Raw genomic sequence first — 19,181 nt, forward strand, 5'->3', positions numbered from 1 at the left:
TTTTCTTGTTCCCTTGAAAGATAAGTTTGTCTGCTGTTTAGGTGGTTACAGTACATTTTACAGTTCCAACCCCTCTGCCATGGGCATGGTCACCTCCCACAAGACCAGGTTGATCAAGACCCCGTCCAGCCTGGCCTTGAATGCCAGGGAGAGGGCATCCAAAACTTTCCTGGGCAACCTGTGTCAGTGCCTCACTGCCCTCATCGTGAAGAATTTCTTCCTAATACTTAATTTAAATCTTCCACCTTCCAACTGAAAGCCATTCCACCTCAGAATATCACTACATGTCCTTTTAAGAAGTCTTTCCCCAGCTTTCTAGTAGGCTCCCTTCAGGTACTGGAAGGCTGCTGTAAGTTCTCCTTTATCTGCCTTAATGACCTGTTGCTTTACCTTCAAATATCAGATTTAGATGGTTATTCTATAGCGAATGACAAATCTTTGTAGAACAGACTGCTTAAGATGTATTTCTAGGAACAGTTTAAAATACCAGTTAAATATTAAGCTACATTCAGCACGTGCACAGATCTTCCTCTCTCTGGAGGATCTGCCACCTTTTTGTTTCTCCCTCAGACTGTGAGAGCTAAGAGTTTTTAAAAAAAAAAAAAAAAAGTAATGTCCTCTTCAGTAGCAAACCTGTAGGAACTGTAGGATTTTTAGCTAAAATATCTGCTTTCTTTCTCTAAAAGAAGTATGGTCTTCTACTTTTTGGTTAGTGTCAACTTGTGTTAGATAGTTTCTCTGATATTATTGTAACTTTTGCCCAGAAGAGGAGGTGGGACAGCCATGTGTATGTGTTAAGGAAACTGAATCACAGGTGATCTAATTCTCAAATTTTCCACTTGGATAATTATTTTATCAATGTTCTGTTTTAGCACCCTTCCATGGCAATTGTGAAAGGAGCAGGTTTGGTAATGAAGGCAATAATAGAGGTGAGGTTTTTATCAGTGTTACCTGGGACAGCATCCTAAATATATTGTCTATTTTGGACGTGCAGTTGTTTACCAATAGAAGTTTGTTATCTTGGTTTCTCTTGTGGTGGGGGGATGGGAGAAGGAGGTGAGGAACAGACCACCTACTTAGTTGTGAGTGGTTTGATATAGCAACTTGCTTTCTTACACTTGACGGTTTGGAAAGCATGTGAGTTGGGACATTAAGTAGTGCCTTGCATGTTTTCATACTGCAGTCAAGATTTGGCTGTTAATTGTTGCGTGTAGCTCAGTCACATACCTCGGAGCCACTAGACTTCTGCATGTTAAAGGGGGTCTCTCAAGGAGGAGAGGCCATATTTCCTGGGATGCATTGCCAGATGGAATGGAGCTGGGATACATACTTTAAAAATTAACAGGCAACAGCGTTGTGGAGCAGACCGATGTCAGCTTTTGTTCTTGCTCTTTCTGCTTCAGTAAAGGATGATTTGGCCTTTTTAGTTTCCATACCACATGATGTATGGCTTAAGTCCATACTTCTCAAGGACTGCTCATGATTGTTGCAGGGTGACCTTGCTAACTGACTCTCCACACTTCCTGTGTTGAAACTTGGGGCTTATGTTAGTGCCTTGTTCTATCACAATGGCTTATGCATCTGAAATGCCTCTAGTACTTTCTTGGAACGGAAATGAGTGAACACTTGAAATAGACGTGTTATAAATCTGCAGGTGTCCATTGATATACCTGATAACATTAGCTAGAAGTTGCTGTGCTGTTTATTACAACTCTTGTCATTTGAACTGCAATAGGACATGAGTGAGTAAAAATGCAGCAAAAGCTTTTGCCGAGTTGTTCATCGCAACTAATGCCCCTCAGCTGAGTGACAGTCTTACCCATGTGACTGTCTAAGCCAAACAGCATTAGTTACTCTTAAATGGTTACTGTTGACCAAAATGGGGAACAAGAAGTTGCTTGTGGCTGTCGTTCTTTGTTTAACCCTAATTTGCAATTGCAGTGTGGAAAACAGTACTTGTAAATATACTACCAGCCTCCTGATCTATGATGAAAAACATGCATCTTGCCCTGTCCGGTTGCTGTCCTTTATAGATAAAACTACCAGTTACCTGGTCCATGGCTTAGCTGTAACTGTGAGCAGTTGCTGTTGAGAACTTGCACTTAAAGCTCGTCATACTGTGGCTTCTGGCATTTGGATATTAGTTGGCATAATTGGTCAAGAAGGCCTTGGAACTATAGGCTAATATAAAAGCAGCTTAACTAAGATTCTTTCTTTAGTAATCATCTTGCCCTATTTCCAAAGGAAGGAGACAAAGAGATTGCTACCAAAATGCAAGATCTTGCCCTCAGTGAAGGTGCCTTACCTCGTCACTTGCACACTGCTATGTTTACAATAAGCACAGATCAGAGGATGCTTACAAATAGGTATGTCAGTCTCACTTGATATATTATGTTTAAAAAGTCTAAGGAATGGCCTAGCTAACTTTAGAAACGTTAGTCAGGTAAGATATCTTGCAGTTCTGTAGGAGATATTTTCTTTGGCAGCTGGTATGTTTTAGTACAGCACGCTTCAGCTGAGACTCAGCCACTTCCTAAACTTTTCATTTTTTTTAAATTTTTTATTTTTTACCAAAATGGGACTTGACTTAGTTATTCATTAAAGGCTTAAGTTTTGGGTTTTAGAAGTAGAATGTCTGAAACTTTTAAAAAGGTTGACTTATACATAACTGTATCAATCCTGGTGTGTACACACCTCTGACATCCTGCATGCAGTTAAGGTTACCCATCCCGTATGAAAGTCTCCACACAGAAATCATTCCATGATTTCAGCAATCAGTAGAACTTGTGAGCTCTTGAGACTGGGCCTGAGGGGATGCTGAGGAAGGTGAGTGATAATTCAGTTATTTCCACCCAAATACGAGTTTTAACTGCACAGTCCTGAAACATTTTAAGAGTTGCTAAACAAGGTAGTAGCAAGTGAAACTAGTTGCCACTCTGACATTCAAGGGAGAGCTAGTATGAAGCCTTCTGTCTTAACTAGTTCTGTTAGGAGCTAGTAATGACTTGCTTGTAAGCAATACTTCAGTGCAGTAGAACACTAGTGACAAGTGGTGGCAGAGTGTCAGTTGGCATAGAAGGCAGTCTCCCAGAAAAGCTTTTTTTAACCAATAATTGATATTAAGAGCTTGAAGGAAGGGTGTTAAGGGTCTAGAAGCCATCAAGAACTATTAACTTTAACTGTAACTTAAGATTGACTGGATAAACTTACACTTGGTCATTAGGTGTTTACTTTCTGCTCTATTGCTCAAGTGTTCTTTTGAGGTCTAGATCAAAAAGCATGTGCTGCTACTGTTCCACTAACTTCACTGGAACTTCCTAAAGGCAACACTTTAAAGCATGCTAAGCATATACTTGAACTGGAACAATGTAATGCTTTGTGCTCTTACTCACTCAAGAGTACGAAGCTCTTGCTCATCTTCATTTCACCAGCATGATGAGGGTGTCAGTTTAGTGGTTTAAAAATCTGTATAAAATACTAACTTGTAGCTTGTTAATTTTGATGGCTTTTTCAGGCAGTTAAGTAGACATTTGGTTGGCCTCTGGACAGCTGAGAACAAAACTGCTATGAACTTGTTGAAACGTATTTTGGTGAGTAAAAATGGGATATGGAGTAGGAAAAGAATTAAATCTGAAAGACTGCAGTATTAGAAAACTTGGGATAGTTGACATAGTAAACACATCTTCTTTCCTCTCCAAGAGGAAAGTCTGGCCTGGGAGTTCAGCAGTCTGGCATGTGCCATTTGAAGGATGTTTGTGGCTAATACAAAACATCTTGGATTTTTAGAGTATTCTTTTACTTTGCTACCACTTTTAAAAATGTTGTATGACACAACTTAAAAATAAAGTGTCTGAATTTTTTTTTTTTGTCCTTAAAAGGACCAAAATGTGGAAGACAATAAGCAGTTTGTAATGCCAAGCACCAGTGAGAAATAAAGGCAACAGTTCTGTCTATGCTTTCATGCCTGTCCAACTTTGTTTGCTTATCACTAAATTTGTATGTTAGCTGATACTTAACGTGTTCTTTCACCCTAACAACCTCCTGAAAGATATTTGATTAAGTTGCCTCAGTGAAAGTAGTTCAAATAGCAGCATTGCAATGAATTCTCAAATCTGGAAAATACCAACTTTTAAATTCAAAATAGCAGTTCCTTCATTTTTGGCAAAGCAAACTGTCTTGATCTTGGTCACTGTTTTCAAGAAAGCTTAGTCAAATGTGGCTGTCTCATCTCTAAGGTCACATGCAATGTTCAATTCATATCAGAGGGTATCCACTAGATGGATTCTAGTGTTACAGTATTCATCCCCCTCAGTTGCTGTGGGATGAACTCTTCTTCCTGCAGTCCTCAGCTTCATTAGGTGCTCCTTTAAGAAATGGGATATAGGCTGTACTGAAGCTAATTTTGTGTCTCTATGAAATGGTTCTGTTGAGGATGGTGGCATTCTACTAATAAAAGCAAAAAAAGCTGCTGTAGCTTTGCATACTTGCTTTAGAGTAGAATATAATCTCTGATTTAAAAAAATGATATTGTTACCTAATGTGATCCTTTCTGTTCCAGTAGCCAGCTGTGTTTACATTGATTTTAAATGTTTTTAGCCACCAGGTTTGCTGGCATACCTTGACAGTGCTGATCCTGTTCCTGAAAAAGATGCTGATAGGATGCATGTCAGAGATAACTTAAAAATTGCAACTGTAAGTAAACATAGCTGTCTTTCCTCCTGCACCGTATAGATATACAGTCTTAGTGACTTCTAGTACAGACACTTGACTGTTGTATTGACCTACATCAAACTTACTGATAGACCTGGAACTGCAAATAACTAATAGGATTTATTCCACAGGATCAATATGGCAAGTTTAATAAAGTGCCAGAATGGCAGAGATTGGCTGGAAAAGCTGCGAAGGAAGTTGAAAAATTTGCAAAAGAGAAGGTGGATCTGGTCTTGATGCACTGGAGAGACAGAATGGGCATCGCACAAAAAGAGGTAAAAGTATTTGAAGATCTTCATTACTGCACATTTACCAAGTATAGGAAGGAGCACTTAAAACTCAATGAAATCAGAGGGAAGCTTGGAGTAATAGAAGTCTAGGAATGTGAGAAACTTCACATTTCTGCTTCCTTTTAGTAAACTGTCTCTTACTGGTCTTCATCTTGGTTTATAAATGGGTTCCAGTGAGAATGTAAAGCAGACAAATGGATTAATTTAGCATTTATATTATGCTTTATCTTGTCCTTGCTTTAGCCAGACTTAGCAAACTGGACTGCAGCTTGTGTGCATCTCTTCCAAGATGCCTATAGAGGAGAACAGAAAATTCCTTGAAATGTGACAAAACTAGTCTTTAAACTATGTTTGGAAGAAACTATGGATATTCTTTATGCTAGTGTACTTTGTGCTAGTGGTATTTTATTATGAAACTGGCTTGAAGAAGCCTAGTATTACTTTGAATGTGTAGGTATTGTAGTCCTTAAATTGCAAAGTAAGACTACTCGTAGAACTATGGTTAAGACTGAAGCTAGAAGTGACCGTTCGGATGCTGTAAGAAGATAGCTCAAGCACTGCTTAAGTTTTTGTTGTTGGTTTCCTTTTTCCTTTTATTTTATTGTCATGTTCTGTGTGACAAAATTGTCCAACAGCAAGATGTACCCCTTAACCTTCTTTAGTTTCCAGATAAGCTCATTTTGATGCATTGTGAAGTCGAAACAAGCTATTGTACATGTAAGGAAGGGTGAAAAGAGCAGTGCAATAGAGTATTGAAAATTCCTATATTTGTACTTGATTTGACATAACAATAAGCTTTAATTTAGGAAAACCTTAGCATGGTAAAATCCAGCTTAAATTTGATGTGTAATGTGGCCCAGAATTTTGACAGTATTTCTGGAATAAACAGTGAATTAAATTCAAAATAAAGTATTAATGGAGATACGCAGAAAACAATGGTGAAAGGACAAATTTCACTTTCAGTACCTGATCTAGATACTGAGTTTAGTCAGCCATTTTTCTATCTGGTGTTCTGAGCTGTTTAATATCACAGTAAATGTTTGTGAGTGTGCCTTGGAAAGGGTAGTTGCAAGTTTGGTGATTTAAAGCAGTAATACTTCAGCGGCTGTGGCTTGTTAAATGTACCTTTTCTTTTTCTTCCAACTTCCCATCACAATCAGGACAGAAACAATATGGTGAGTTTGTATATCTCTGCCGCTTGTGTGGGTTATGTCGCTCAGTTTTCTGCTTGCATGTGGTACCTCGTGTAGAGTGTAGCACTGACTTCATGCTTGACCAAACTAGGGAACCTTTCAGCGGCCGAGTCATATTTGTGATTTGTTCCTGTGACTTGCTCTAGTTATTTCCCTTCAAGAGCAAAGCGTTCTTGTTGTGGGTTTTCCCCTCCATCAGCTTTGGAGCTGATCAGTGCATATGGTGATGGAAACTAAGCCTTTCTCAGGGATCATGTGCTTCTAAATTGAATGGCTTCTTAAACAGCTGAAAGTTTCTCTGGCATGATTTAACTTGATGTAAATAACACTTGTGAAAGTCTGTTACTATTACTTACTAGAAAAGGAGACCTTATTAATGAAGCTCAACTTCGTATGGTTTCTGAAGGAATAAAAAGCCCTAGCTTTTTGTTTTAAAAAGGGAAAATGAAGAGTATCTGTTTCTACTTACTACTTGAATTTGGCTCTTTTGCAGAACATTATTCAAAAGCCAGTGATATTAAGGAAACGGCGCCAAAGAATAAAAATAGAAGCAAACTGGGATCTTTTCTATTACAGGTAAAATACTGAGATTAATATGGTGGTCTTCTGATACAAGTTATTACCTGGCTGGATATTTTTATTAATATCTTCAGACTTGCTGTGTCTTGTTTCTGATTTCTGCCTGCCTTGAAACAGTGCAAGTGCTTTGTAGCAGGTACTTATGAAAAATGAAGTAGTAAGGTATACTTAAGGATTTAACTTGTGTTTAGCAAAGGGGCGGAATTTGGAAAGCTCCTCAAATGTTATCAAATGACAGCCTTTTTTACCTTGGATCAAAACGAATAGTTAGCCACAAACCACATGTCTGGAACTGTGTGATGTTGAAGGCTAAGCAAAGCTGCACTGAAAAGCAGAGTAGTGTGTTTGCATCAACCTGTAAGCTGATCAAGATGTTTTAACTTGAATTGGAATAAAAATGAGATTAAGGCAGGCAAAGAAACACATGGATACTGGCTTTCAAATAGTGTCACAGTTCCTTAGTGCAGGTCTTAATTTGAAGGAAAAAAAAAAAAGATATTATCACTTTACTTTGGCTTGGGGTGTCACGTTAACTAGATTAATAAGCTTGATTGTTCAACAAACTATGAAAGCAAGGTAGGAGAAATTCTATAAGCCTAACTGTTTATTTTGATGCTTAATGTTTCTAAGGATTGAATATAGTCCATTCTGAACAATTATTGCATGAAAGGAAGATTCACATGCTCCTAAACTTTGAGTATTAAAGTATTGCTCTCGGCTGGTCTTTAGATCCAAAGGCTGGTTTTGTAGCTGCCACTGAAGAATGTCCACTAACTGTCTTGTGACACTTGAGACACCTACTGATGTTTTCCTCTATGAACTATGTTATTTAGACACTTGGTATGTGTGTGTCTGCTGCCCAGGATTATTGTGCACTTGCAAGCTATTCCCCATTCCTGCCAGTAAGGGCTACAAGTCTCCTGTTCAACAACCAAATGCAGATAATAAATTGAGCCAAAAGGTTTGATAACAGACATACTTTAGTCTATGGTCATCTCCATGACTATGAAAACACTGTACAAGCAAACAACTGTACTTACTATAACAAACTAGAGACTGCTACTCAGTGCCATCTAATTAAGGTCCAGTAATGCTGATCTTCTCTAGCTTGCCAGCTAAGCCTTGTCTGCCTTTCAGTTAATGTTTGAGGGGTTTAAACTATGTAACTTCTTTCTTAGATTTCTTCAGGATCATGCTAGATCAAACTTGATTTGGAACTTCAAAACACGGGAAGAATTGAGAGATACTCTTGAGTCTGAGATGAGAGCCTTTAGTATTGACAGAGAACTTGGTAGTGCTAGTGTTATCTCGTGGAACCATCAGGAGTTTGAGGTAAATTACCTGCTTTAGAAGAAACTGTGTGTAATGTATGTCTACCTCAAATGTCACTTTTCTATCTATAGCTACGTGTACGAATCTTGTGTTGCAATCCCTGATTGCAGGCTAGAGTTCTTTTGTGCTTATGGAATAAACTGTTAAGGCTTGAGGCTGTACTGGACAGGTACTGTTGTCCAGTGTCACTTTGCGAACCTGAATCCTGCAAGCCTGACAAATGACACTGCAGAGATCATAGAATCGTAGAATGGTTTGGATCAGAAGGGGCATTAAAGACCATCCAGTTCCACCCCCCCAGCCATGGGCAGAGATTCCTTCCACTAGATAAGGTTGCTCAAGGCCCTATCCAGCCTGGCCTTGAACACCTCCAGGAGTGGGGCATCCATAACTTGTCTGGGTAACCTGTTCAGTGCTTAATAATGAATCATTGATCAGAACCCTTGATGTATTGTTGCGTTAAGAGGAAAAAAAGAGTTAATATTACATTGTTGTCAAGATAAGTCATGCTTGTTCTATCAGACCTGTTTCCGGTGTTTTTACAAGTCACTTCTTCCTGAGAAGTGAATTTGTTGTATTTATTTCCATCATGTCTCGGTGATCCTGAGAGCATTAAATACTGAGTTGCCGAACCATGAATAGATTATGTGACTAAAACCATGCTGGTCTCTAAATTATAGATTGAGGATACTGTTTTCATATTCTAGGAACAGCAGCACCTAAAATCAGAATAACATATCACGCTTCTGCAAAGCAATTAGTGTGGTCCTAATTGGCTTTCTCAAAACAACTTGCAAGTTATTTTCGAGTGATGTGCTAATAAATACTTCCTGTACTCTACTCTTGTCTCCAGTATTGTCATGTTTCCACACAGTTTTATTTAATGTTTTGTGCTCATGCAAAGCGAGGCCACATTTCAACTTTAAGATATTCTTAGATATCCCCAATACCATCGTTGTCATAGTACAGCTTTCTAGTTGAAATTTGAGCAGAGGACTACTAATGAAACAAGTAAACTGCTGCTTTTGAGGAATTCTCAGTTGATTGTTCTGGCAAATCAGAAAGAATTGTGAGGCATCAGGCTAGTGCTTTAGGAGACAGAACTATTTTATATATGCAGCTTGTCCCTATCAGACAGCTGTGGATTCCTTCTTGACTTGGTGCAGTAAATGGCTAAGTTTGCATTTGGATTCGTATGTTTTGCGTTGACGTTTAGCTTTTGAAGTTTCCTTCAGATGTAGGTCTTCTGGGCACCACAGCATATGCTATGCCGACTCTGTCTTTACTTTGGAGGTGCTAGCTGGGGCAGAATCAAAAGTACGTATTTGAAGTGTAGTAGTATGGGGTTTCCATCTGCACTCTATGCTTCTATGTGGCTTATGCTACTGGAATGTATCACTAACGTTCTTGTAGTTACAGCCCAGGATACTTTCGGACTGGCTTGAGGGGACTTCTGTAACATGATCTTTAAACAGCTACTGTCTGGGAGATTTGCTTCAAAGTATTTTAAATGAATACTTTATCAGGCTGTGCTGTAGGTATTTGAACTAGCTATGTGGCAAAGGCTTCTGTGCTAGCACAGGGACCTCTCCCCCTACCAAAGGGGATGGTAGCCTGAGATTCTTGTGGATGTGTACTAGTTAATGGCACCTCTTTGTATCATGCTGTGGTCAAATCTGTTAATAGCTTTGTAGCCTCTTGACAGTGACCTGCAAATTACAGATAAGAAGAACCACCATAGAGAGCGGCTTTTGTGATGTGTTAGAGGTACTTTTAAATGAGATGCTAGCCAAATGCTTAAAACCACTGAGCACTGAGGCATGTAGTTAAATTTAACGTAGCTGCACTGAAGTTAACAGTGGCTCTCATTGTGCAGCTTCACCCCAGCTCTTGATGTGTATATTGATGCCTCTAGGCTTTTATTACCCAGCATAATAGCAAGTATAGCGAGTAATTAAAGTTGTGTTTGTGATTCATACTTGTAGTAACATTGAGTGAAATACCTTGCAATGGAGTAGCTGCTTATTAAAGCTTGAGTCACTGAATACATCTTACATTATCCAAGTTTAGTTAATAAAACCAGCTGATACTAGAAACAAGTTGCTTAAAGGCTGGAAGCTGGGATTTGAGTAGGATGAGAAACTTTGTTCTGGCACATATTTTGTAAATCTGTATTTCTTTGACAGTGAACTTGCAGTTTCAGTCTTCCTCAGACTATAGGAGGGGTTACTAACATCGAGTTTATGGATGCAAGCAAATGCAAAGTATTGTTACACAAGCAAAAACGCAATGAAGGGGGAACAGTATTTACTGTTAAGGAAATCATTCTGTGTTACAGGTCAAATACGACTGCCTTTCTGAAGAAATAAAAATAGGGGATTATTATCTAAGACTGCTGTTGGAAGAAGATGAAACTGAAGAGAGTGGAGCAATCAAAAAATCGTGAGACATTGTTAAAATCCTATTTCATTCACAAGGTCTGCTTATTTTCTTCACTGAAATCTCACCTCTTATTTAGATACGAGTTCTTCAATGAACTGTACCATCGTTTCTTGCTTACCCCAAAAGTGAATATGAAATGCTTATGCCTGCAAGCATTGGCCATTGTTTATGGGCGATGTCATGAAGAAATAGGACCATTTTCTGATACTAAGTACATTGTTGGGATGTTAGAAAGGGTAAGAATTACTTAAAATTACTTGATACAGTACTTAACATTTTAATCCAGCAAAGGTTCAGATCCTTCAAGTTACTGTGAAACCAAAGTTTTGGTTTTACAGAACATGAAGCTGCAGCATAAATACTTTTTTTCACGCTGTCACCAGGTGTTCCTGGTGTCTCCCCTTGATTCAGTTGCAGATTCACTAAAAAAAACCTGCTGATCGTAAGCGGACTTCAAAGTAGTCTCTCTGTATCTGCATATTTGCCTTAACAGGTTTTCAGACTGTACAAAAATAGTGTGATGGAACTTTGTGTGATATTAATGTGCTTGCTTTTGAAAAATGCAGAAGCATAAGCTTTTTAAGAGGACAACCTTGTTCCACGTGACATTATTTTGAAATCTTGACTTCAACAGTAGTAGCAACAGCCCCAGACCTAATGAAGTGGTAGCCATAGGTGGGCACGTATGATCAGATTTTTAGTGGTGACTACTTTGCCTCTTACATGTGTCTGTTAAGTTATGTCTGACAGCTGATAAGAGCTTACCAAAATGCATTTTCGTGCAGTCTAAAAAAAGATTCTTCTGGGTATGGCAGCTGTGAGTGAAACTGAACCAATGCAGTCTGTTATTATTTTGCCTTGAGTCTTGATGGTCTCACCGGAAATGTAACATCAAAGATGTATTCTGTCTGATGCCTGAAAGCATTCTGGTTTTCCCCTGTTTGTGTTAACTGACTCACTGGGGAATACATATGCTGTTCCTTTACAATAATAGGCCTAGCAGGAAAGTATGTTTGAGTATCAGACCCAGAGCAACAAAGTGGGTAGTAGAGGGCCACAAGGCCTTTCCTCTCCAGTGGGAGGAAGCTACATTTATTAGCTTTGCGTGCAACTGGATGCTTAATTGTCAGCAGTTTTATCCAGGGCTTGAAAAATGTAAAGGGGTCTCTGCAGGTGCAACTGCATCGCCTTTTGAACGTAACTTATAATAAGTGCTGTCAAATACTAATTTGTTCTCTTCTTCAATAGTGCACTGACAGGCTTGAGCGGGACAGATTGATACTGTTTCTCAACAAGCTGATCCTTAATAAGGTAAGGTGGACATGTACACAAAATATTAGTTAATTGATATCTCAGCGGTATAAAATGGTCTGAACTAGTCTTTCGGGGTTAACTTGAGCAAAAATTCAGGTATTGAGGAAGTCTTAGAACAATGTTTGATACAGCTTTTTGGGATGCGGTAGTTATTTACTTGGTTAGAAAGCTGAAGGAAACTTGTAGATATTGTGGTGATTGTACCACTCTAGTTACTTTAGAGAGTGGTCTGATTTTTCTTATGGTCACTTTTTCCTTGAATAAAACTCTTCAGTACTTGTAACAACTCTTATCTAGAAAATAATGTATTAACGCAGTTCATCCATTAACAGAAAAATGTGAAGGACCTTATGGATTCAAATGGCATTAGAATCCTTGTAGATCTACTTACTCTGGCACATCTTCACACAAGCAGAGCTACAGTTCCCCTGCAGGTATGTGGCCCTTGTTTCTTGTTGCTCATCTGTTGCTTAGCAAAAAGGATGAGTATTAAAAATAAAATCAATGTACTTCTTAAATTTCTTGGAGAAATGTAATACTTGCACTGGAGCTAAAGCTAATCTTGTAAACATCAACTTCTAGAGCAATGTGATTGAGGCAGCACCTGATATGAAGAGGGAGAGTGAGAAAGAATGGTACTACGGCAATGCTGACAAAGAAAGAAGTGGTCCTTACAGCTTCCAAGAGGTACCTGTCAGCCTCAAACTTGACAAATTATTTCCGTCCTGGTGTCTGGGTGTTTTTCAAACAGTAAGAGGGGAAACTGCCAGTAATGCTAAGCTGTGTATTCTCAAAGTAACCCTTCAAATACAGATTAAAGCTAGATAAGAGACTTCATGTTGTGCTAAGAAACAGCCTTTTTGGAAAGGCTGCCTACCCCTTCATGCCCCAATTATGCTGCAATCAATTAATCAATTAGAGTGTCAAATAGCTGGAATTTCATGCAAATATATTAGTCTACCATACAGCAGTTAAAAGCTTGTCTTGAGTATGAATGTTTAGGAGCAGAAGTATGGATACTGAATCAACTAAATTCATCTCTAATCTCACAATAGATGCAGGAACTATGGGACAGTGGAAAGCTGACTTCAAAAACACGTTGTTGGGCTCAAGGTATGGATGGCTGGCGACCATTGCAGGTCATCCCTCAGCTGAAGTGGTGCTTGCTTGCCAGTGGCCAGGCTGTGTTGAATGAGACTGACCTTGCCACACTTATACTCAACATGCTCATCACAATGTGTGGATATTTTCCAAGCAGGTAAACATTAATTTTCAGCAGAAGTGGTTAATTTTCTGGCAGATGCATAAATTCATAACTTCTCTCTTAAAGCTTTTCTTAGAAACTAAGCAGCGCATTAATGAACTATATTAAAGCACCTTCTATGTAGTAGTAATTAACTCTGTGGGCAAAAAGAGAGTTTGTAAATGAGACAATACTAATTCTGTGTAAAGGACTGCAAGAATGAATGCACAAGCTATGTATGTTTCAATGCACAGCAGCGTAGTCTTACTTTTGCAGGCACGCTCTTGTTTAACTTTATAAAAAAAACCCCTGTTTTAATGCCTGACATTGAACCACACTAGTCTAACAACAAACTTTGAAGTTAACAAGAAAAAGAGACTGAGTATGATCTCAGTAGTCTGACACTTATGGCTGAATAAAGCTCATGCTTGAAAGAGAAAAGGCATGTGTGTATTTACTGCTGTGCCACTTTATTTCTTTAGGGATCAAGACAATGCTATTATAAGACCTCTGCCTAGAGTGAAAAGGCTCTTGTCAGATAGTACTTGCCTTCCTCATATCACTCAGGTAAGCAACTCTTAAAAAAATTTATTGAAAGTAGTGAAAGTCTGACTTATGGACTTACTTAATTCCCTGTGTTAATACTTTAAGTGGGAGAAACACATCAAATGACATCTGTGACATCTTGCAGATCTCTGGGTGAGCAGTTGTTTATTTCACTGTGTGTTGTTACAAATTTCATGTTTCTGACCATGTCTCATTAATAAGTATTTCCATCCTTGGAGATACTGGAAAGCCGTCTAGGCAAGGTCCTTGGCAACTAGCTCTAGGTGACCCTGCTTTTGAGCAGGGGGATTGGACAGGATGACCTCCAGAGGTCCCTTCCAACTTTAAAAATTCTGTGATTCAAACTTATTATTTTGCGGCTGAAGTATTCTTGAACTGAAATTCTTCTAAATTTACTGGTTTGTCCCAGTACTGAATAGGTTAAAACTTCAACTTTGGCTAGGTTACTCGGGCTACTCAGGCAGCTAATATAAGTGCTTGTGTTCTTTGATTTCAGCTATTACTGACTTTTGATCCTATCCTTGTGGAAAAAGTTGCTATATTGCTGTTTCTTGTCATGCAAGACAACCCACAGTTACCTCGATTTTATCTGAGTGGAGTATTCTTCTTTATCATGATGTACACGGGTTCCAATGTACTCCCTATTGCAAGGTGAGGAAAAAGAATACCTAAAAATACCGCTTGACCAATCATGCTCAAAAGGACCACTGCTCTAAATGCTCCAGGGAGTGTGGCTTGATAGAACCAACATGAGATTGCAAGCAAACACCCTCTGGAAGAGTTTCCTCCACATGATCTAGTCAGTCACTAAAGAGAATTGCTTATGTAACTGCTAGGGGGGGAATGAGAGCATTTCTGAGCATGTGGTTCTAACAGTGCAACCAGACATGACTTAGTGTAGAAGAACAAATTGTTGCTGGAACTGAAGAGTAGTAGTATAAGCTACTGATATGCTGATGTACTTTTTGAGAGTGAGCTGCTATCAAAAGTACTGCCTGATGCAGAAACATTGTGGTTCGTTCCAGTACTCTTCCTCTGAATTCAGTAATTTATTAAAAGCTGTCATACAATTCCAGTTAAGTCTCTTCTGTAGCAGAATACATTGGGAAATTATTACATGTTTGCATGATGACTCTAGTGTAACAGAACTATCAGCAGTTAGCATAAGGTCTTAGCATTAGATCACGTTGTTTAGTCTCTGCAATGATGACATAATGATGTAGGGAGAGGTTTGTAGTGCAATATTGTTTGTGTCTATCGGCTTTTGGGTTTTTTTTTTGTGTGGAGGAAACAAGCTTTCAGGTACAAGACTTTCAAACCGAAATGGTGAACATAAGACAACACTTATAACATGGAAGTGCATAACTCAGTGGGGTTCCCAAGAATTTGATGGACTTTTTACAGAGATTCATTTGATTGTTGCTCTTACATTTACTTTGAGATAAAAGACTATGAGAGTTGCCAGCTGGGCTGTGTTTGTCTGCTTATCTTTCAAGGGTGCCTTAAGTAACAATTAAATGGAAAATAACTGCTGTTTCTCTTCTAGGTTTTTGAAATACACACATACAAAACAAGCTTTCAAGTCTGAAGAAGTAAGTAGTTGTAGTTTTGCAAAGTAACTACCTCCTGTTTCCATATAGTTGCAGACCGCCTCTACTTTTAACAATACTTGATGCGTGTTCTTTTTCTAAGTTCTTGAGAGTTAGAAATTAAGTGTGAGAAGGGAGAGGGTTTTTTAGATCTTGGGTTGGTTACCAAAACTGAATTCAGATTACCTTTGAGATGACAGTTCGATCTTTTCTTTAGACAAAAGGTCAAGATCTAGTTCAAAGAAGTATACTTGGACATACTCTTCCTGAAGCAATGGTGTGTTATTTAGAAAACTATGAACCAGAAAAATTTTCTGAGATATTCCTTGGAGAATTTGACACTCCAGAAGCAATTTGGAGCAATGAAATGAGGTAACTGCTTTATGTCAGAGGGGCAAATAAACCTGAACTATGTCTCATGCTGAAGAGGTCTTCCCATTGACATTTCTAAGGAGAGCTGGAATTCCATGATTTCATTACTTCCCTTTGTGCCTTCTGCAAGGGCAATTTCCTACATTGACTTCTGCTTCTATCAAAAGTAGCAGGAATGGGAGGGAGACGAATAGATAGAGGGAAGAGGAATAGTTCCCTGACCATTGCAGAACATGCTTTACATCTGTCTGTATCGTACTCGATCAAGTTCCTCTATTGAGTGGTGATTTCACTATTTACATGGACTGCTTTATTGTTACTGTCCTCATTTATGGTTAGCACCTATCTAAATGTATACCTCTAATAATATAATTTTTATGGCTTCCCAAAAAGTAAAGAGGCATTGAAGGAGGGCAAAATCTCACTTTACATTGTTTCTAATAAATTAATTTTCATAGCATTGAAGTATCTTTATAACAGAATAGTATGAGTCTCATTTTGGATCCCTTCTGAAATGAGAAACTACTAAGGAAAATATTTTCAGAAGAAATCACTGAACACACTTGTACAGTCATTGAAGTTTGAGGACTCCTTGGCAAGTGTTAAACCAAACTTTGTAACTTTTTTAGGCGTCTTATGATAGAGAAGATCGCTGCTCATCTTGCTGACTTCACTCCTCGTCTTCAAAGCAATACAAGAGCACTCTACCAATACTGTCCTATCCCAGTGATCAACTATCCACAACTGGAAAATGAGCTGTTCTGTAATATTTATTACCTCAAGCATCTTTGTGATACACACAGATTTCCAGATTGGCCAATTAAAGATCCAGTAAGTAAGAAGTATTTTAGGATTCGTTTAGTTCTTGACCTTCTAGAGCCCTAAAAGTGGGATTTGTAACCAAAATTTAAGGAAGTCAAATGCTAGATGTTGCGAGTAGCTGGTTGATTCTGACTTTGTTTAACACATTTGTTTATGAACACATTTTATCTTGAAGCAGAATAGTCTTCATGCTTTATAGCAACCCCATTAAGTATATCCTCCCTGTGGTGACTACTAAAAAAGCAAAATAAATCATCTAAGAATCTAAAGGTAGTGTTTCAGTGAACCTCAAGAGATTGAATTGGAAACAAAATGATCTCTTTGGGTTTTTACTTGTCCAAGCTGGGCAAGAAAGTCAGCTAACTTGGTATCAGTACATAATTGAATGGTCAGATCTTTTTGGTGCAAGTCTATGATCTAGATGTGTCTAATTAGCCTTTAATGCACCTTTGCTGCAGCTTTTGTATTATTGAGATGTGAACCACATATTTAAGTGATTCTCCCTTTTCTAATGTGACTCTTACATAGATGTTTTAATGTTAAGATGCTCTTACTTTGAATAAAACACAGCATTTCAGTGAAGCCAAGTCTTAATTGCTTCCTGACTGGAAGGGTAACCATGATTTACTGAAAGTGAAAGTATTAGGTCTTTAAACCTAGGGTGATGTTTCATAAGGATTCATTAATAAAGCAGCATTTCACTGAAAAAGATGGCATGTACTGAAGTTGGCGTAAATGTAACACTAACAAATTGTAATTATTCAGGTTAAATTGTTGAAAGATACACTAGAAGCTTGGAAGAAGGAGGTAGAAAAGAAGCCACCTACAATGTCAATAGATGATGCTTATGAAGTCCTTAACCTTCCTAAAGGACAAGGCCAGTAAGTTGTTTTCAGTAGTTAAAGTTGTATGACTATGTTTACATACAGTCTGTACAGGGAATAAACTGAATAAACAGGGAATAAACTTCACGGTGCAAGATTGCTTTATCTAAAAAGAAACAAAGCTTGAAAATCCAACTTGAGTGTTTGAGAGAAAAATTGTAAAGTGTGCAGATAATTGTAAAGTGTTCAGTAAACTGAAAGTGGAAGGAATGCTTTGAGCTCTCCTTCAAAGTTTTCACTAGGTAGATCTAAAGAACAGGCATTAGAGTCAACCATAGTGAACAAAGAATATTGCAGAACTTGAATATGTTCAAAGTGGAACTTGGTTTCTCCAATTATCCTTCTTCCCCTGCCAAATACTCTCCTTTTTCTTGGGAGCGATATCCTTGGAATTTTTTTTGTCCTGTCATGTCACTGGTTTCTGACTTCAGGCCTCTAAAAAAGAACTGACAGCACTTTGTATTTATCCTTCAAAAACAGTACAGCTAATACAAACAATGAACTGACCTACTCCTTCTAACTCTTTTTAGAAGATTTAAGGACTGTGACCACCTTCAGGTCAGTATATTCAGTACAAGAGGTACTAGAACAGATTTCTTTCTATTCTGTGGCCACATTATCCCCATTCAGTGTCAGCTGATAAAGCAAAATTTTCAGATTGAAATGTGAGAACTTCATAGTTTTCACTTAATTACAGTTGCTCTTAATAGTGTTGTCAGAATCCAGGGTTGTTCTTCTGGTTTTTGGTGTTACTCAATGTAATAAGACTTGTTTTTTTGTAGGCATGATGAGAGCAAGATCAGGAAGGCTTATTTCAGGCTGGCACAAAAATATCACCCAGACAAGAATCCAGAAGGCAGGGTATGTACAACACATTTATGATGTTAATAAAGTGGGGACAAATGCAGCTGTTTTTTGTAGTAAGAATACTGCAATGTGCACTGTAGTTTTTTTTCTCCCTTTAAAGGCTGTGCCCTAGGTGAGTTCTAGAATATGGATTAATAATACAGATTAATAACTGATGTCAATCAAGGAATATTAGGATTTCAATAGTGAATAGATGTAATCAGAACTACACCTCAGAAGGCATCTGGTTTAAAAAGTTACAGAACCTTAATAAGCTAATTGCTTCTTGTGAAAGATGGAGTGCATCCTTGCAATCGGTTAAATTGTGCTTACTACCTTGTTATAGAGAATTGACTTAGTTTTAATCTCTTGCTTATGGTGGAGTTCAGGAAACAAAAAAAAACCCTGACCTGTGAAACAGCGTTCATTAGGTTATTCTGGTATTTTTTGCAGTGTAATAAGGCAACAAAACTGGCACTGTAGTTAATAACGTGGAATGCTTTGTCTCGCCATTGTCTGACTGATGCTACAGGCTTGTGGTGATTGAGGGGGGTCTTAAAACTCTTCAAATTCCTCTTTATTTGCAGGATATGTTTGAAAAAGTTAATAAAGCATATGAGTTTCTGTGCACAAAGTCTGCCAAGGTGATAGATGGGCCAGATCCAGAAAACATAATTTTGATCTTGAAAACTCAAAGCATCCTCTTCAACAGGCATAAGGAAGGTAAGCATGCTGTCTCAGAAGAATGTTTTGTGTTCATTTCTTTAGTGGCCATTGTGATCAATTTTAATCTCTGTTCTGTTGATCTGGTTTCTGGCTTGCCTCAGTATCGTGTAGCTTTGGGAAAGAGCTTCAAAATAGGACTTTTCTTTCATGAAATAAATTTTATCTGCGGTAAAACTTAATTCAAAAAAGCAGTAATAGCTGTTTGATATTCTCTGCTCCAATACAATTCAGTTTCAATCTTCCTCTACATATAACTTAGACCTACAATTCTG

At 38.2% G+C, this 19,181-nt stretch overlaps 1 protein-coding gene across 3 annotated transcripts in view; it reads left to right on the top strand.

Annotated features, from left to right (window-relative positions):
• The window catches only part of DNAJC13 (DnaJ heat shock protein family (Hsp40) member C13), a 57,268-nt gene that overhangs the window by 19,681 nt on the left and 18,406 nt on the right, over positions 1 to 19,181 (top strand). For 2 of the 3 annotated variants that reach the window (XR_008448628.1, XM_054059235.1), the window contains exons 16-37: positions 873 to 929; positions 2,245 to 2,366; positions 3,515 to 3,590; positions 4,597 to 4,692; positions 4,842 to 4,985; positions 6,161 to 6,175; positions 6,687 to 6,769; positions 7,951 to 8,104; positions 10,443 to 10,546; positions 10,623 to 10,782; positions 11,795 to 11,857; positions 12,193 to 12,294; positions 12,443 to 12,547; positions 12,916 to 13,118; positions 13,586 to 13,670; positions 14,167 to 14,321; positions 15,217 to 15,262; positions 15,477 to 15,631; positions 16,261 to 16,462; positions 17,219 to 17,334; positions 18,120 to 18,198; positions 18,771 to 18,906. Coding sequence is in view for 2 of the 3 variants with exons in the window: in XM_054059235.1 (XP_053915210.1) it covers positions 873 to 929; positions 2,245 to 2,366; positions 3,515 to 3,590; positions 4,597 to 4,692; positions 4,842 to 4,985; positions 6,161 to 6,175; positions 6,687 to 6,769; positions 7,951 to 8,104; positions 10,443 to 10,546; positions 10,623 to 10,782; positions 11,795 to 11,857; positions 12,193 to 12,294; positions 12,443 to 12,547; positions 12,916 to 13,118; positions 13,586 to 13,670; positions 14,167 to 14,321; positions 15,217 to 15,262; positions 15,477 to 15,631; positions 16,261 to 16,462; positions 17,219 to 17,334; positions 18,120 to 18,198; positions 18,771 to 18,906 (2,458 nt within the window). In the remaining variant the exon portion in view is untranslated. The remainder of the gene's footprint in view (positions 1 to 872; positions 930 to 2,244; positions 2,367 to 3,514; positions 3,591 to 4,596; positions 4,693 to 4,841; positions 4,986 to 6,160; positions 6,176 to 6,686; positions 6,770 to 7,950; positions 8,105 to 10,442; positions 10,547 to 10,622; positions 10,783 to 11,794; positions 11,858 to 12,192; positions 12,295 to 12,442; positions 12,548 to 12,915; positions 13,119 to 13,585; positions 13,671 to 14,166; positions 14,322 to 15,216; positions 15,263 to 15,476; positions 15,632 to 16,260; positions 16,463 to 17,218; positions 17,335 to 18,119; positions 18,199 to 18,770; positions 18,907 to 19,181) is intronic. The other variant, XM_054059236.1, reaches the window with a different exon arrangement.

The sequence above is a fragment of the Cuculus canorus genome, chromosome 2 (assembly GCF_017976375.1).
Source record: "Cuculus canorus isolate bCucCan1 chromosome 2, bCucCan1.pri, whole genome shotgun sequence".
NCBI lineage: Eukaryota > Metazoa > Chordata > Aves > Cuculiformes > Cuculidae > Cuculus > Cuculus canorus.